At 38.5% G+C, this 13,320-nt stretch overlaps 1 protein-coding gene across 6 annotated transcripts in view; it reads left to right on the top strand.

Moving 5' to 3' along the window:
- The window catches only part of CNKSR2 (connector enhancer of kinase suppressor of Ras 2), a 355,628-nt gene that overhangs the window by 284,764 nt on the left and 57,544 nt on the right, over positions 1–13,320 (top strand). For all 6 annotated transcript variants that reach the window (XM_054006269.1, XM_054006250.1, XM_054006260.1 and 3 more), the window contains 2 exons: positions 3,757–3,857; positions 5,812–6,346. In XM_054006269.1, the coding sequence (XP_053862244.1) occupies positions 3,757–3,857; positions 5,812–6,346 (636 nt within the window). The remainder of the gene's footprint in view (positions 1–3,756; positions 3,858–5,811; positions 6,347–13,320) is intronic.

Here is a 13,320-nt window from a genome sequence, read left to right as displayed (position 1 = left end):
GTGGTGAAGATTTGGTCTTTGCACTCCACTATTTGATTAGCTGAAGGATTGATTTGGGAGTGCCTGGTACTTCACACACAACTGGTGTGGTCAGTCCATCTTCCCAGACCTAAGGGGAGAGTAATTTTGGATGTATTTGATCATCCTGGAGCCATCCTATTGCTTGATAATTTGCCTCTTGATAGCAGGTATAAATGCACCCTCTTGTTGGTGGCAATTTTTCTCCATCTGTCTGCTTCTTGGAAAAACATCTGCCAACATAGCTCTGCAAGTGTCCTAATGGTGGTCTTCAAATAGTAAACTCGGCATATGAACACCTCCGGTGCATTTATACCTTAATCAGTGACTTTCTCAGCTGTTCCGAGCACCATCAGAGTGAGGAGAGAGTCTTCGAAGGCTGAATCAAATGCCAAGATAATTTAGTCTTTCCAGCCAACCTTCCAGTAGTGTCACATCCAGAAAGAGCATGGAAACCTGGCAGTGTGGTAGCTTATAATGGTCTGAGCGATATGAATACATCTCTAAGGGATATGCAGTGATTCTGGTCCCCAGCAGCAGGCACCAAAACAGAATCTTGCAGAAAGTCTTGGTTAGCATCTCACAGAGAGCACTAGAACATCTTTATCTTGTGCAAAGAGCCAGAGTTTAGAAGCACCTCCCTCTGTGGTATTGATGGAATGCAAGATATTTTTTGTGTCAGCTTCCTCATGAAAACTAGGAAGAAACTCCACTGAACAGTTTAAGGCAGCAGTTTCATTACACCGTGCAATGATGAAATTCCTTGAGCAATTCTTGGATCATTGCCTTCAATGCTGGATCATTTTTCCTGCAAGGTATGCAGTTAACTCATCCTTCATGCGAGTATGAGACAGTAGTTTCTTCATTGTGACATTGGAGATGTTCATGGAGTCAATGAATTTGTATGGGACCAGTGCAATACCATGGAGTCTCCTCTTTCTGGTAATATTTTTAATTGATTCCTCTGCATATGTGTCAAACATGAAGTGGACTTTGTCATAGGTCCAGTATTTTCTCTGTAGGCACATAATGAAGTGTTCAGCCACATCTTGGCAGGTGTTAACAGTTTCTGGTTTATTGAGAGCTTGTACCTCAGCCATGCCATCTATGATTGCTACCCTGAAAGGCCTTTGCTGGCATGAGATACCGATCACATTGTCAGTAGGTGCTGGCCTAGGAAGACTATGCAAGATGTGCATTAGTTTGCTTTTCAGGTGGCAATATGCATTGTTCAGCTGCATTCAAACATTGAGTGTGATGCCACGGATAATTTGTCCTTTCTCAAAGTCTCACACAGATCAACTCACACTGAGATCTGGACAGGATCAGGAGAGGAGCAAGCAACCTATCTGTGGTTAGCTCTGTAGTAGTATCTGCCACCTTCAATCTGACTTTCCTTTTTGCATTCGAGCACAGCTTTAGTCTGTTCTTCTTGATTGGATCCCATAAATTGACAGAGCCTTGGGTAATTCTTTGGGTTGTGAAGGCTTCATACAAGTCATGACCCAAAATATCCATTCAACTGACATCTTTAGCTATCTCATCACTGAAGACTGCTTTCATCATGATATTAATGAGCTCCGGTCCATCAGACACAAAGGGGTTGCTAGCGCAAGTAAGCTCATTTGTAGCTTTAAAATTGCCCTTTCTTGGCATTGAAAGAGTCTAATGAATCTAGGTGGTGTTTGGTTACTTCTGGGGAAGTCATCCCAGTCATGCACCCTGTTAACTTTACTTTCCATGCAACATTCTCACTCGAAGTGACTGCTTCATACAGTTTCTCACTTGTCTCAAGTGTTGAAACTGTGCTTAATGAATGCCTTTGGGCTTCCATCTACCCGCAGAAAAAGCAGGTGTTCTTCTCGAAATGCATGCCATGGGACCTAGGATAAGGTGAGTCTCACCCAGAGGTGGCACTGGTCCCAGCATATTCAACATTTTCCTGTTGTTCAATGTATTTCCTCTCCAATCATGCCAAAATCAGTTTGTAGGTGGACTTCTTATAGTGTGTAAGGTGCCATTGAGCATTGTGTTTAACCAGGTCCTTCAAGTTGGTATTCTCCAATGATTCAGCTACTAGTTGGTACTCTGTCTTCCCATTGATGCCTAAAAATGATCAAGACCAAAGTAAAAACAAGAAGGAGTTTGTAATAAATTACTTTGTTATTGTAATTAATTATGTTATATAATGTATGTTATGTAACTATGTGCATACCATTTGTAAATGTATTCCAGTGATTTCTGGCTGGATGTCAATCTCTCAACCAGAGCCTCATTACAACTCTTTTCACATAATAAACAAAGCTGATAAACAATACTACTGAACCACTTCTTTTTTTTGCCGATGATGGCAAATCAATTTGAAGCACTCCTTCCATTTATAGTAATCTGTAACATAAAAAATATTAATCAGGTATCATGTTCTGAGCATTCACTGATAACGTAATATAGTACTATCAGTCAATTTAACTTTGTGAGGCTGCATGTTCAACATGCCTGTGTTAAAGAATAAATTTAAAACATTGATTTTTAAACTTTTTCTCAAAAATATATCTACATGATTATTCTAGGTTTGTTATGTTTGGCACCGTTGTGTTTGTGGGTGAAAAGGTTTTCAGTGATACCCAACTTGACCCATTTCTGACAATATTGTATTATCAAAACTTCCATCAACCAGAGGACCCAGAGTGAGGCACAGCGAGTCCCCTCTGCCATACCACAGAGGATGATACGATAGAAATTATAAGTCTTTAGATTTTTACAAATTAAATGACACCTCCCTTACCTTTCTATCATTGCTTGCCCACAGAATTATACATTACAAACACTGTCTTTTATCATTTCTTTTTCTCTGTTGCCCACTTACCAAATACCAATTTGGTGCAAATTAGACCCCATTTTATGGCCAATTTAAGCCTAATGTGCAATCTACAGCACCACTAAATTTGGCCCAAGGACTTCCATGTCCATTGCACTTGCTGAATTTGGCTCATTATCTTATCAGTCACATTTTTGCTGTGATAACAAGGCAGTAGGCACCTTACCAACATGCCTAAGACAGAGACAGATTCCTGTCTTACCTCCCATACAACTGATTCCCACTGGAAATCACATCAAAGAGCCTGAAGAGCTGTGAGAAATTCACGAAAAAGACTATACCTGACGATACAGGTGATAGGATTTTGTTTGTTTGTTTCATATTCTTCATGTTGTTAGCTAAGTTTGTTAGCATTAATGCTGCTTCATAACTCAAGATAATAGCAAGTTAAGATTTTTTTTCATTTTTTTTTCTACTTGAAATATAGTTTCAACAGACTCCAACCAATTTTTCTCCTATTTTATTTTGCAAATGTTAATGTAGTAATGTTGTGTAAAGCCGAACGTTTTATAGAGTACTATGAGTATTTTGTACAAATGCCACGTTTATCGTTTATATACCCTACAGTTCGTATTCACAGTGTTTCAGTAAATTAGTATGTAATCTGCTGAAGATGGAGTGATAGGTTAGATCTATAAAATATGTTTTGAGGTCGTTCTGTCTTTAGATGATAACAACTTAAAATTATTGTGGTTGTCATTTATGAAGTCAGCAGTTGACAATGCTTATTTCACAGTGGTATCTGAGGTTTGTTTTGGCATTTGTTTTCTTGAAAGCGAGTGTGTGTGTGTGTGTGTGTGTGTGTGTATATGCATCAAGATAGTTTAATTTTTGGATCTGACATGTATACAATTTTTTAGATTACTGGAGTGAGAGTGATAAGGAAGAAGCAGACACTCCATCAACACCCAAACAAGACAGTCCACCACCCCCATATGATACATACCCACGACCTCCTTCGGTAAGTCATCTACAGTTACTTATTTGGAAAGGTGTTTGGCATAAAGCATCAGTTTTGCCTACTTGAATCATTTCTTGTGAGATTAAAAAAAAATCTGTAAGTATAAAATTCTGAAAAGAACAAATTTCATTATCTCAGTCCTTGATAAAATGTTTGCATTCATCCCTGGGAGGTGTAAAAAGACCATACTTTTTGATCATGATGATTGTGTATCTTTCTAAATGTATAGTTTTCCTGAATTTCAAAACCTCCATATGATTAGTAGTCAGGAAATAGCCCTAGCTGGAAAATAGACAAAATATTGATTAGCATCAAGGAACAGGGGTGTATAGGTGTCATTCGTAAGGCTGGAATTTTGTCCAGGGACAGGAAAGGAAGCTGTGATTTAATAATCATGTCTTGCATAGCTACAGAGAAAAGAATCTGTGTTCTCTACAAGGAGAAGGAAAATCAGGGAGAGAAGACTGCTATGCCATAGACTTAAAAATAAATAAACAAACAAAGAACAAACACACAAAAATAAAACCTGATGCTCCTAAATAGCCTGAGTTAACATGGAAGGCACCAAGGATGACATTTATGCAGCTATGGTTCAGTTAAAAAAAAAATTGTGGGATGATGATGCTTTTCTCCTTTTCTCATTAAAAAACTCCGAAGATGTTATAGTACTTTACTTTCCAGTACACTGCTTTATTGAAAACATTCATTAAACAACACAGCTTACTAACACTAGAACAGGCCCAGGGGAGCAAATTTTATATGTGACAATTAGAAATAAGAGGACAACCAGCACTGCTATCTCCACCAATGTGTACAAAACCCTGGTTTTGTGAGGACACATAACCTTGCTCACCAGACATTTAGTTCAGTTACAGAATTCCTTCCAATCCCTCTTATGACACCATTTCTAGGACCACTCCATTGTACAAAACAGAACCTACTCACTCAAGTAGAAGCCCAGTTACCCTCGGTAACATTCAGAGATTCTTCCTAAACACATGATTGTGCTGTCAAGTGTAAACATCAAGCAACACCCTTTTAAGTAGCAAAATGCACTCTTAATTTCCAGAAAAGCTTCAGTAGTTATCTAACATACAAGTTCTGTCTCCAGTGATTACAGTTGTTTTGTTTGTGAAAACTTGTGTATCTCTATAAATTAAAACAAAAAAGTTAATCTTATTCAGTTTCTTCTCCCAGCAGTTGTTAACATAAGGCCAGATTATGAAGCTCGAACTCACACCGCCTTCAGAATTTTTAAGTTCTGTCGATGTACTAAAAAATTAGTGGATCTTAAAAAATTGAATAAACAAAAGTAGGAGCACAAAACAAGACAAGATTTCAAATTCCTGGTTTCAGAGGTGTATAAGTTATCTGAGTGCAAAATGTTGGATTGGAGCATGTGGGGGAAGTATTTTTTTTCCTGGCTATATAACTTAAAGGACATTTTTATGTAAATTTTCCAAAGCATTCACCTTCATACTGAGTCCAAGCACTGAAAACTTCATCCCAAAGAAATTTGTTTAAGGAGTTACATGCAACTAAATAAGGTTGCAGTGGAATTTGGATGTCATCTGAAGATAGTACTCATGAGCTAATATAGGGCCAGATTCTGCCACCCTTGTACATGCTCGGTAGTGTTTTACTCTGAATAATGTGAGTAATCCCATGGAGTCAATGGGGCTGTTCTGCAGAGTAAGGAGCATTCAACGTGAGTAAGAATCTTATCCACAGTAATTGTGTTAGTGTGTGTATGTGTACGGTATATTTATATATATATATATATATAATATGCAGAGATAAAATATGACCATAGGAGACAAAACTAGTTAATCTGATAATACATGCCCTCATGATTAGAGTGAATACCATCATAATAATATGACACCTGCGTATTTATTAGTAGTAGATGTGAATGTATTTTAATCTAAAAACTATGTTAATATTCATTTTGTAGATGAGCTGTGCAAGCCCTTTTGTGGAACCAAAACACAGCCGACTTTCATCTACAGAAACTTCCCAGTCACAGTCTTCACATGAAGAGTTCCGTCAAGAAGCAGTAGGGAGCACCACTGAATCACCTGTACGCAAAACAGCCAGTCAGCGACGTTCCTGGCAGGATTTAATAGAGACGCCACTGACAAGCTCAGGACTGCACTACCTTCAGACTCTGCCTCTTGAGGATTCAGTGTTCTCTGACTCAATTGTAATCTCTCCAGAACACAGGCGGCAGTCAACTCTTCCAACTCAAAAGTGCCACCTACAGGATCACTATGGTCCATTTCCCTTGGTAGAGGGTGAGAGAAAGCAAGTGCTAAATGGGAATGGAGGCAAGCCCCGCAGTTTTACTCTGCCTCGGGATAGTGGGTTCAACCACTGCTGTCAGAACCTTTCAGTTAGTGCCTCTGATCACCAGGAAGATGTACAACAGAAAAAGTTAGATGAGGAAGAGGAAGAAGGGAAAGCAGCAACAGAAAACCAAGAAGATAAAAGTAAGTATTGAATATTCTCTATGGCTATTCAAGATTCCTATTTAAATAACTTACAAGTTGAAAATCTTTTCCTCTTTAATTAAAACAAAATGAATAGTCTCTTTAATTTTCTTTTAAAATTTAACAATTTATCCTTGTTGCAGATGCAATTGAAATGACCTTTCTGATTTGTTTTTTGTACAGTTCCTTAATAACTAACAGAATGATGAGTCATGTACCTTAGATTTCAGAACAGCCCATGGTTACAGCACAGAATTATTATTTTCTTCTAGTCATTTTTAGTTAATGGATTTTGTTTCTCTTTCCTTTCCATTTCTACTCACTCTCCATCTCCACTAACACACTCATGCCTTTGAGACATATTTGGTGGGCTTTCCAGTTCAGAACCTGCTCCTGTTGAAGTCAATAACAAACTCCCACTAGATTCAGTAGTGCAGGACAAGGCCCTAAGTGCTTACTGTGTAGGTTGTCGAATCCTGACAAGACAGCTGACCAGGTTGTGACTAGTTCAGAAAATAAATAGAATATATTTTCACCAGTTCTTCACCATTTTCTAACATGTAATTTGAAAGATAAAAATACAAGAAACAATTTATGAAACAAGAACTTCATAGAAGATATCTACATGAACTATTGGGATAAAAATCAGCCTGAAATAGCATATTCACTTCTTCCATGGTGCATTAGCTCATCTTGAGATCAGTTTTTTTGTCGGAGTAATCCAAATTAACCTCTAGAACAAGGATTTCAGAGGAACCTTCTCCCCATAGGTGCATACGCTGGTATCACAAATCTACCCATTATGTGTTTCATGAACTATCCATCGCCATTATTTATAGAGCTTCTTAACATATGTTGGCTATCAAAGTTCATTTACCAACCATCTTGAAGGGCCAGCAAACAAGGCCTGCATCAGTTAGTTATGGGGTTATGCTACAATTAAGTTATCTGTAAAAGTGAAGAAGGCAGACAACCTACCAGCCTCTTGAAGGAACTGTGGTTGCTACTAACCTGAATCCCTCAAAATGTGTAGAGGGCCTGTTGGAAGAGTTGGCATGAATAAGGAGTCTGAAAACGATAGAGGCAGAGAGGTGGGAAAGAGTAAGGAAGTTTCACAAAACTACAAAACAGACAAAAAAAGGTATCCATTAAACTGTCAACCTAACAGTACTGCTGAATATTGGAATTAGTGTTGAATTTTTTTATTCTCCGTGGCAGATGTGAATAGTTTTTCTCTATATTTATGTTTTTAATTGATAGATACTAGATATTCTGTGATATGCATCTGGCTTTTAATTAACCCTGGTGCCATTTTTTAAGGTAAATTGTCATTTCAACTCATCTGGAGCACCTTTCAAACATTTACATTTAATAGGGTAACATTTAGGCTACTAAAGAGTCAGAACTTAAGATGTCTGATGCAGTTTGCTATATGATTAAACTCCATCACCCACAGACAAAACATGTTACCCTAACTACTTTTCCCCCTGGGCATTTGGCCTTCAAATGAGCTTTTAATGGTAGCAATAAAAAATGATAAAATCCTCCCAATTTATGAAAGGAAAAGAATAGCAGCACTGACACTGTTAGGGGTGGCTTAGAGACTTTGTTATGGACCCTGGGTTCTTAGGTGATTTAAAGTTCAGTTGCAAAGCTTTTTTCGTTGCATTTTAAACCACACAGCAATAATAAAGGGACACACCTTGGATTAACAGGCCGGAATCTGGACTACCTTCCCCCCACCCAACCCACCACCCTCTCCCCCACCCCGCATTTCCAGCCCCTTCTCCAAAATTGACATGTACGTTTCCATTTTGAAAGGGTCTCCTTGACAAGCTCATGTTGGGGTTTTTTGTTTTGTTTTGTTTTGTTTTTGTTGTGTTTTAATTTTAGGAAAGCAAATAATTACCAAAGAGGCAATCATTTCAGAGATGTTAATGACTAGCTAGAAGGGCAAAATGCTCATGGTGAATTATTAACCGTGAGAATATAAAAATGTGAAGAAAATATCAAGTAGCATGTTGAAAAGTTTGAACTGCTTGTTGCTATGGCTACAGTGTTCTGTTTATAGTACTGGCCTTTTCCTGTGTGCTAACCGGTAGACAGACAGGATTTTATTGCCAACCTTCTTCCAAAATCTAGAATCTCAGTTTCTGCGCTGTGGTGACACAAACTTGCTCGTAACATTGAGTTTGCTGAGATGATGAATGCATTTGGGCATGTTGCACCATTACCCCTCTTTCTCCATGTTGTGAGAAAGCAAAACATTGAAATTGACAAGATTCATTCTTTCAGGGCCAGCAGGGAGAACAGAGAGAGAGAAAGAACAATAACCCCCAGTTTCCATATACAGTGTTACCTTTAGAGACAATCCAAGTTGGGATTCAGAAGACCCTGTACCTTGTAATAGATTCTTTAGAGTAGTACCCTAATTAGGGTGATCAGATGTGGGACAATCCTGTTTTGGGGGACTTTTTCTTTTATAGGTGCCTATTACTCCCCACCCCCATTTCGTTTTCTCACAGTTGCTATCTGGTCACCCTAACCCTAATGAATCTCAAATAGTTATGATCTATTGGATAAATATATGTGTGTTAAAGTTGAATCATTTCTGTTGATTTGGGGTAATAAATACAACTCCTTTGCAACTGTTAACATGTGAGTTAAATGTCATTGCTGGAAGTTTGTCTTTGGGGCTTTTTGTTTCATTCATTTTTAATTCCCACCATTACAAAATACAAAAAATAAAATCAACTAATTTAAAACTACAATCCCTTATCCCATGTTTTTGAAAAATGTTGTTCAGACAACTGCACACAGCTTAGGAATTCAGTGCTTTGTTTATGACCCTCGATCAGATCATCAGCTGGTGTAAATTGGCATCGCTCTATTGACTTCTATGGAGCTCCACTGATTTATGACAGCTGAGGATCTGTCCCTGTGTCTTTAAATCACTATTTCATGCTCAGAGTAGGCATTGCAGGAGCCACTACAATGGATGATTTTGTGTACCTGCTCTGGTTCCATATCTTGGTACATTGTGGTGAATTTAAGATGCTGAATGCCCTTTCCTATGTTGGTTTGTTAGAACATTAACTTTATTATGTACAATCTCTATATTTTTACTCCAGCACATTAACATTGCACTACTCGTTTTTATTTCCTTAATGAATCATTTAGACTTTCTTTCTCTGTATTGACATTGTCTTGTGATTATTGTTATTTTTAACTGGAATTTATCTCCTGTGGTGTATGTGTATTTGTGCATGTGTTCACTTCTGAGATTATTACACAGGCAGACATTGTTCAGGGGTGATTCTTTGGAACACGTAGGCATCCTCATTGGGAGCAAACCGCCTCTTGTTTTGTTCTAAAGCAGGTTGCACACGATGAACGTATTAATTGGTAATGGCAAAACACATTACATATCCGTGATTAAGTCATGAAGGACAAGTCCTGCCTTCTCAGATTTGCCTCACTGTAGATGGAGGTAATAGAATTAGACAGTTATGCATCACATCACTGCCACCCACTCTCCTTCAGGCCTAAAGTTTATCGGTGCTGTGTATATTTTGACATGGATTTCACCACTGGATGCCAAAGAGCACCTAAAGTTATTCTTGACAGATCAGCTTATTTGCTTTTCGCCTCTAAAGAGCTTACTTCATTTTTACTTTCGTTACTATTTGAAAGTTAGTTTTGCATGATTATTTTCTCATTTTCATAGCACCAATGATTTTGTGGGAGAAGGTGAAATTACTAATATTAATATTTAACCTGTAAGAGAAATAAACACTAACTCTCTGCAGCGGCAAATTGAGCATAACTCCTACTGACTTGGCCAGAGGGAATGCTCCCTTCCTGCTCATTCACTAGAACTACCTTCTATGGACCACAAGAGGACCAATTAGAGTCTCTGCTGCCATAACTAACAGGACACCAGATCTGGCGTTAGGCATAAGCAGACTAAGCAATTGCTTAGAGCTCTGAGCAGCTCAAAGGAGGCCGCTATTCGCTTTTTATTATATGTTGGGGAGGACAAAAAAATATTCCTGCTTAGGGCCCCCAATGGGTTAGTACCTCACTCCAGGACACACACAGCCACCAGAAAGGAAAATGCTAATTGGTTAAAGCTGCTCCTTGGCCTAGCCTCAGTTAGCAGATAAACACATGAATTCTAGCAATATCTTTTTGATCATTTAGGCACAGTGGGCACTGTAATAAGTAATAATTTAGCTACAACGGGTGTCAATGCTGTGTCATTCTTACTACGGTAGAAACCAGCGGGTGGTTGTTTTGGGGTGAGAGTGTTGAAGAGGAAGTTTTTTGCAGTGTTTCCTAAATATGATCAGACTCTCTAGATTAACCTGCTCTCTGCTGGAAGTTTGTTTCACAGCCAGAAACCCTCATTCAAGACTGCTTTGTCTCCAGCTGTTATATGCTTTGTCCTGGGTTTTGTCATCTGCATTGTGCCTGAGGAACTCATCTGTCTTGGAGGTTCATAGATCAAAATTCATTCTTTAATGTAGCTGGGGCTTGATTCATCTGAAGCTCCTTGTTAAATGCTAGGGCAGGAGCTGCTGCGGCTGCTGCTGGCATCTCTCATCTCTGTGCACCCAGGACTGTGTTCTTTGCTTCTCCCTCCCTAGGCAGCAAAAGCAGCCAACAAGTGGAGAAACTAGAATTTGCTGCTTCCACACCACCTAGTGTTTATAGCGAGGGAGTGCAGGAAGCTGAACTAGGCAAAACAAGGAAAGCCAGGAGCAGAAGCCTGTGTCCACACCCATAGGATCAGCTCTGGGAAAGACCGTTGTTATCTCCATAGTGAACGTTACAACCCAGGATTAACCTTTTCTCCTTGGCGAGGGAGAGTGTCTTAGTCAAAAAGTGAACTCAGGATAAGGTCAAGTATTTCAGATTCCTGAAACTGGTAACAGTGAGGCTTTTTTCATTTTCTAAAGTAGACAAGGCGGCATTCCATTTTAATGAAGAACTGTATGACATATAACCCTAGTGGGCCAGTAGCTGGACCAAATGGTAACACAGTACTTCTCAGAAAGATCAATATTTGCTTAAATAATGAAGGCTATGTAGCATCTCCATTTTAACTGGGTTTCTGCCATGTAGCCTTCAGTGTGTTGTTTTCTATTTTTCTTATAAATAGGGTACCTTTTCACTTTTACAGTGGGGTTAAAAGGTAGTGAAAGATACAGAAGTGAGCAGCACTCATCTGTGAAGCTCAGGTGAATATAAGTTGAGGATGATGTATGCCTGAAATGAGTAGGACAGGGTATGCTTTCGTGATATAGAACTATTGACTCTGATTTCCAATAGAGAGGACTCCATTAAATATATTCTGTGGGTTTGACCACCTTGTTAGACAGCTTAAATCTGCACCAGCAGACAGGAGAGGACTATTAACATGTTATATTTTCCCCACTGTGACTATTTGGGTTAATAAAGGTATGTGTGTCATGTAGTGTCTAAGATGAGTGAAGGAAGGCATAAGAGAGATGATGGGTAATATGTCAGGTTGGAAACATACCTTATGAAGCCTAATGGGTGGCATAAAGTACAGCATCTTCAGGGTCACTAAGGAAAATATTATTCTAACCTACGATGTGAACTATATGTCTTGTTAAAATCAGAACATTTCCCGTTGTTGTTGTTCTGTCTGACACAGCCTGTGACTCAAGTGGGCTAATCTCCTGTTGGCATTTTTGTGTGTAATTTTACAATCTGACCTGTTTTTAAATGCTTGGTTGAAGGTTCTCATCATGACTTCCCCTTGGCTGGAGTGCCTTCCTTTTTGCCATTTTCATTTACAGACTATTATCATCAATTCCACCACTTAATTGTCTTTGAGACTTCCAGTAGTAGCTCTCACTACTAACTCATAATTAGTGTAACTTGGAATGTTTGAAGAGTATTTTTAAAAAATCATCTCAATTATATTGGGATATATTTCCAGTGGCTTACATGTGTTTGCTGACATGAATTCATAGTGCAAAGAAAATATTTTAATTTATTTCTTAGAGAGGTAAATCATTTGTAGCAAATCGCTGTTTCAGGCAGTTAGAGGCAATGGAAAAGTATAGTGACAGAAAACAGTGTCTAACGGCTCTGGAATTATCTGTTCTTGGTTTTAAATGAATAACAAACTGCTTTATAAAACAAATAGGACAGTTTGTTGTGCATATTCCTGTGGTCTTTATTAATCTAGTTGACATAATATTTCTTAAAAGCTAATCTAGGCTGAAAAACCCAACCTCACTGATTTGACAAAGTCCAGCTGGGTATTATTTTAATATGCTTCTTTTTACATAATGTAAAATATAATTTCACATGTATAGCTCTATATATTCATATATAATAAAAAATTGTCTTACTAGATGACAAAATTAATTGCTTAACACAGGTAGGCTTTCTAATAAGGCCAAAGCAAATTTTTACTCCATATATTCAGGGATAGTTTAAGATGGTCTCTTAAGGCAGGTATTTGCCTAATAAGAATAGTCTCTTGTACAGGTTTCAGTGTGCGTTATTGAACGTTTTCGGGTCCCAATTATGTGAGGTAATGAGTGCCATCAACTCCCACTTAATTTTTTTCCAGAAAACTGGACAGTTCTGCTTAATCAGAACTGCTGCCTAGTGTACTTTAGTTTTCCTCTTTCATGGGAATGGAGGGAAAGAGAAGGATGCCCCACACATCTTGCCATTTCCTGAAATATGCGCAATGCCACATCTATGTTCTGTCTGCAGCTCTCCAGTGGTAGTTTCATTAGGAATGGCTCACTTGTGGGAGAAGTTGCTTTCACTTCATCCTAACCTTATAGTAACCGACTAAGCAAAGGACGAGTCAGATTAAGTTTTCCCTGAAGCATGCGCCTTAATGTGCCTTCTTCCAGAGACTATAAAGCCTGACAGAGTCACTTTTGGCCCTGTGCCATTTTTTTCCTGTGTAGGAGCTACAG

The sequence above is a fragment of the Malaclemys terrapin genome, chromosome 1, assembly GCF_027887155.1.
Source record: "Malaclemys terrapin pileata isolate rMalTer1 chromosome 1, rMalTer1.hap1, whole genome shotgun sequence".
NCBI lineage: Eukaryota > Metazoa > Chordata > Testudines > Emydidae > Malaclemys > Malaclemys terrapin.
Note: the sequence above shows the minus strand (reverse complement) of the source record. Positions and strands in the feature narration are given on the sequence as shown.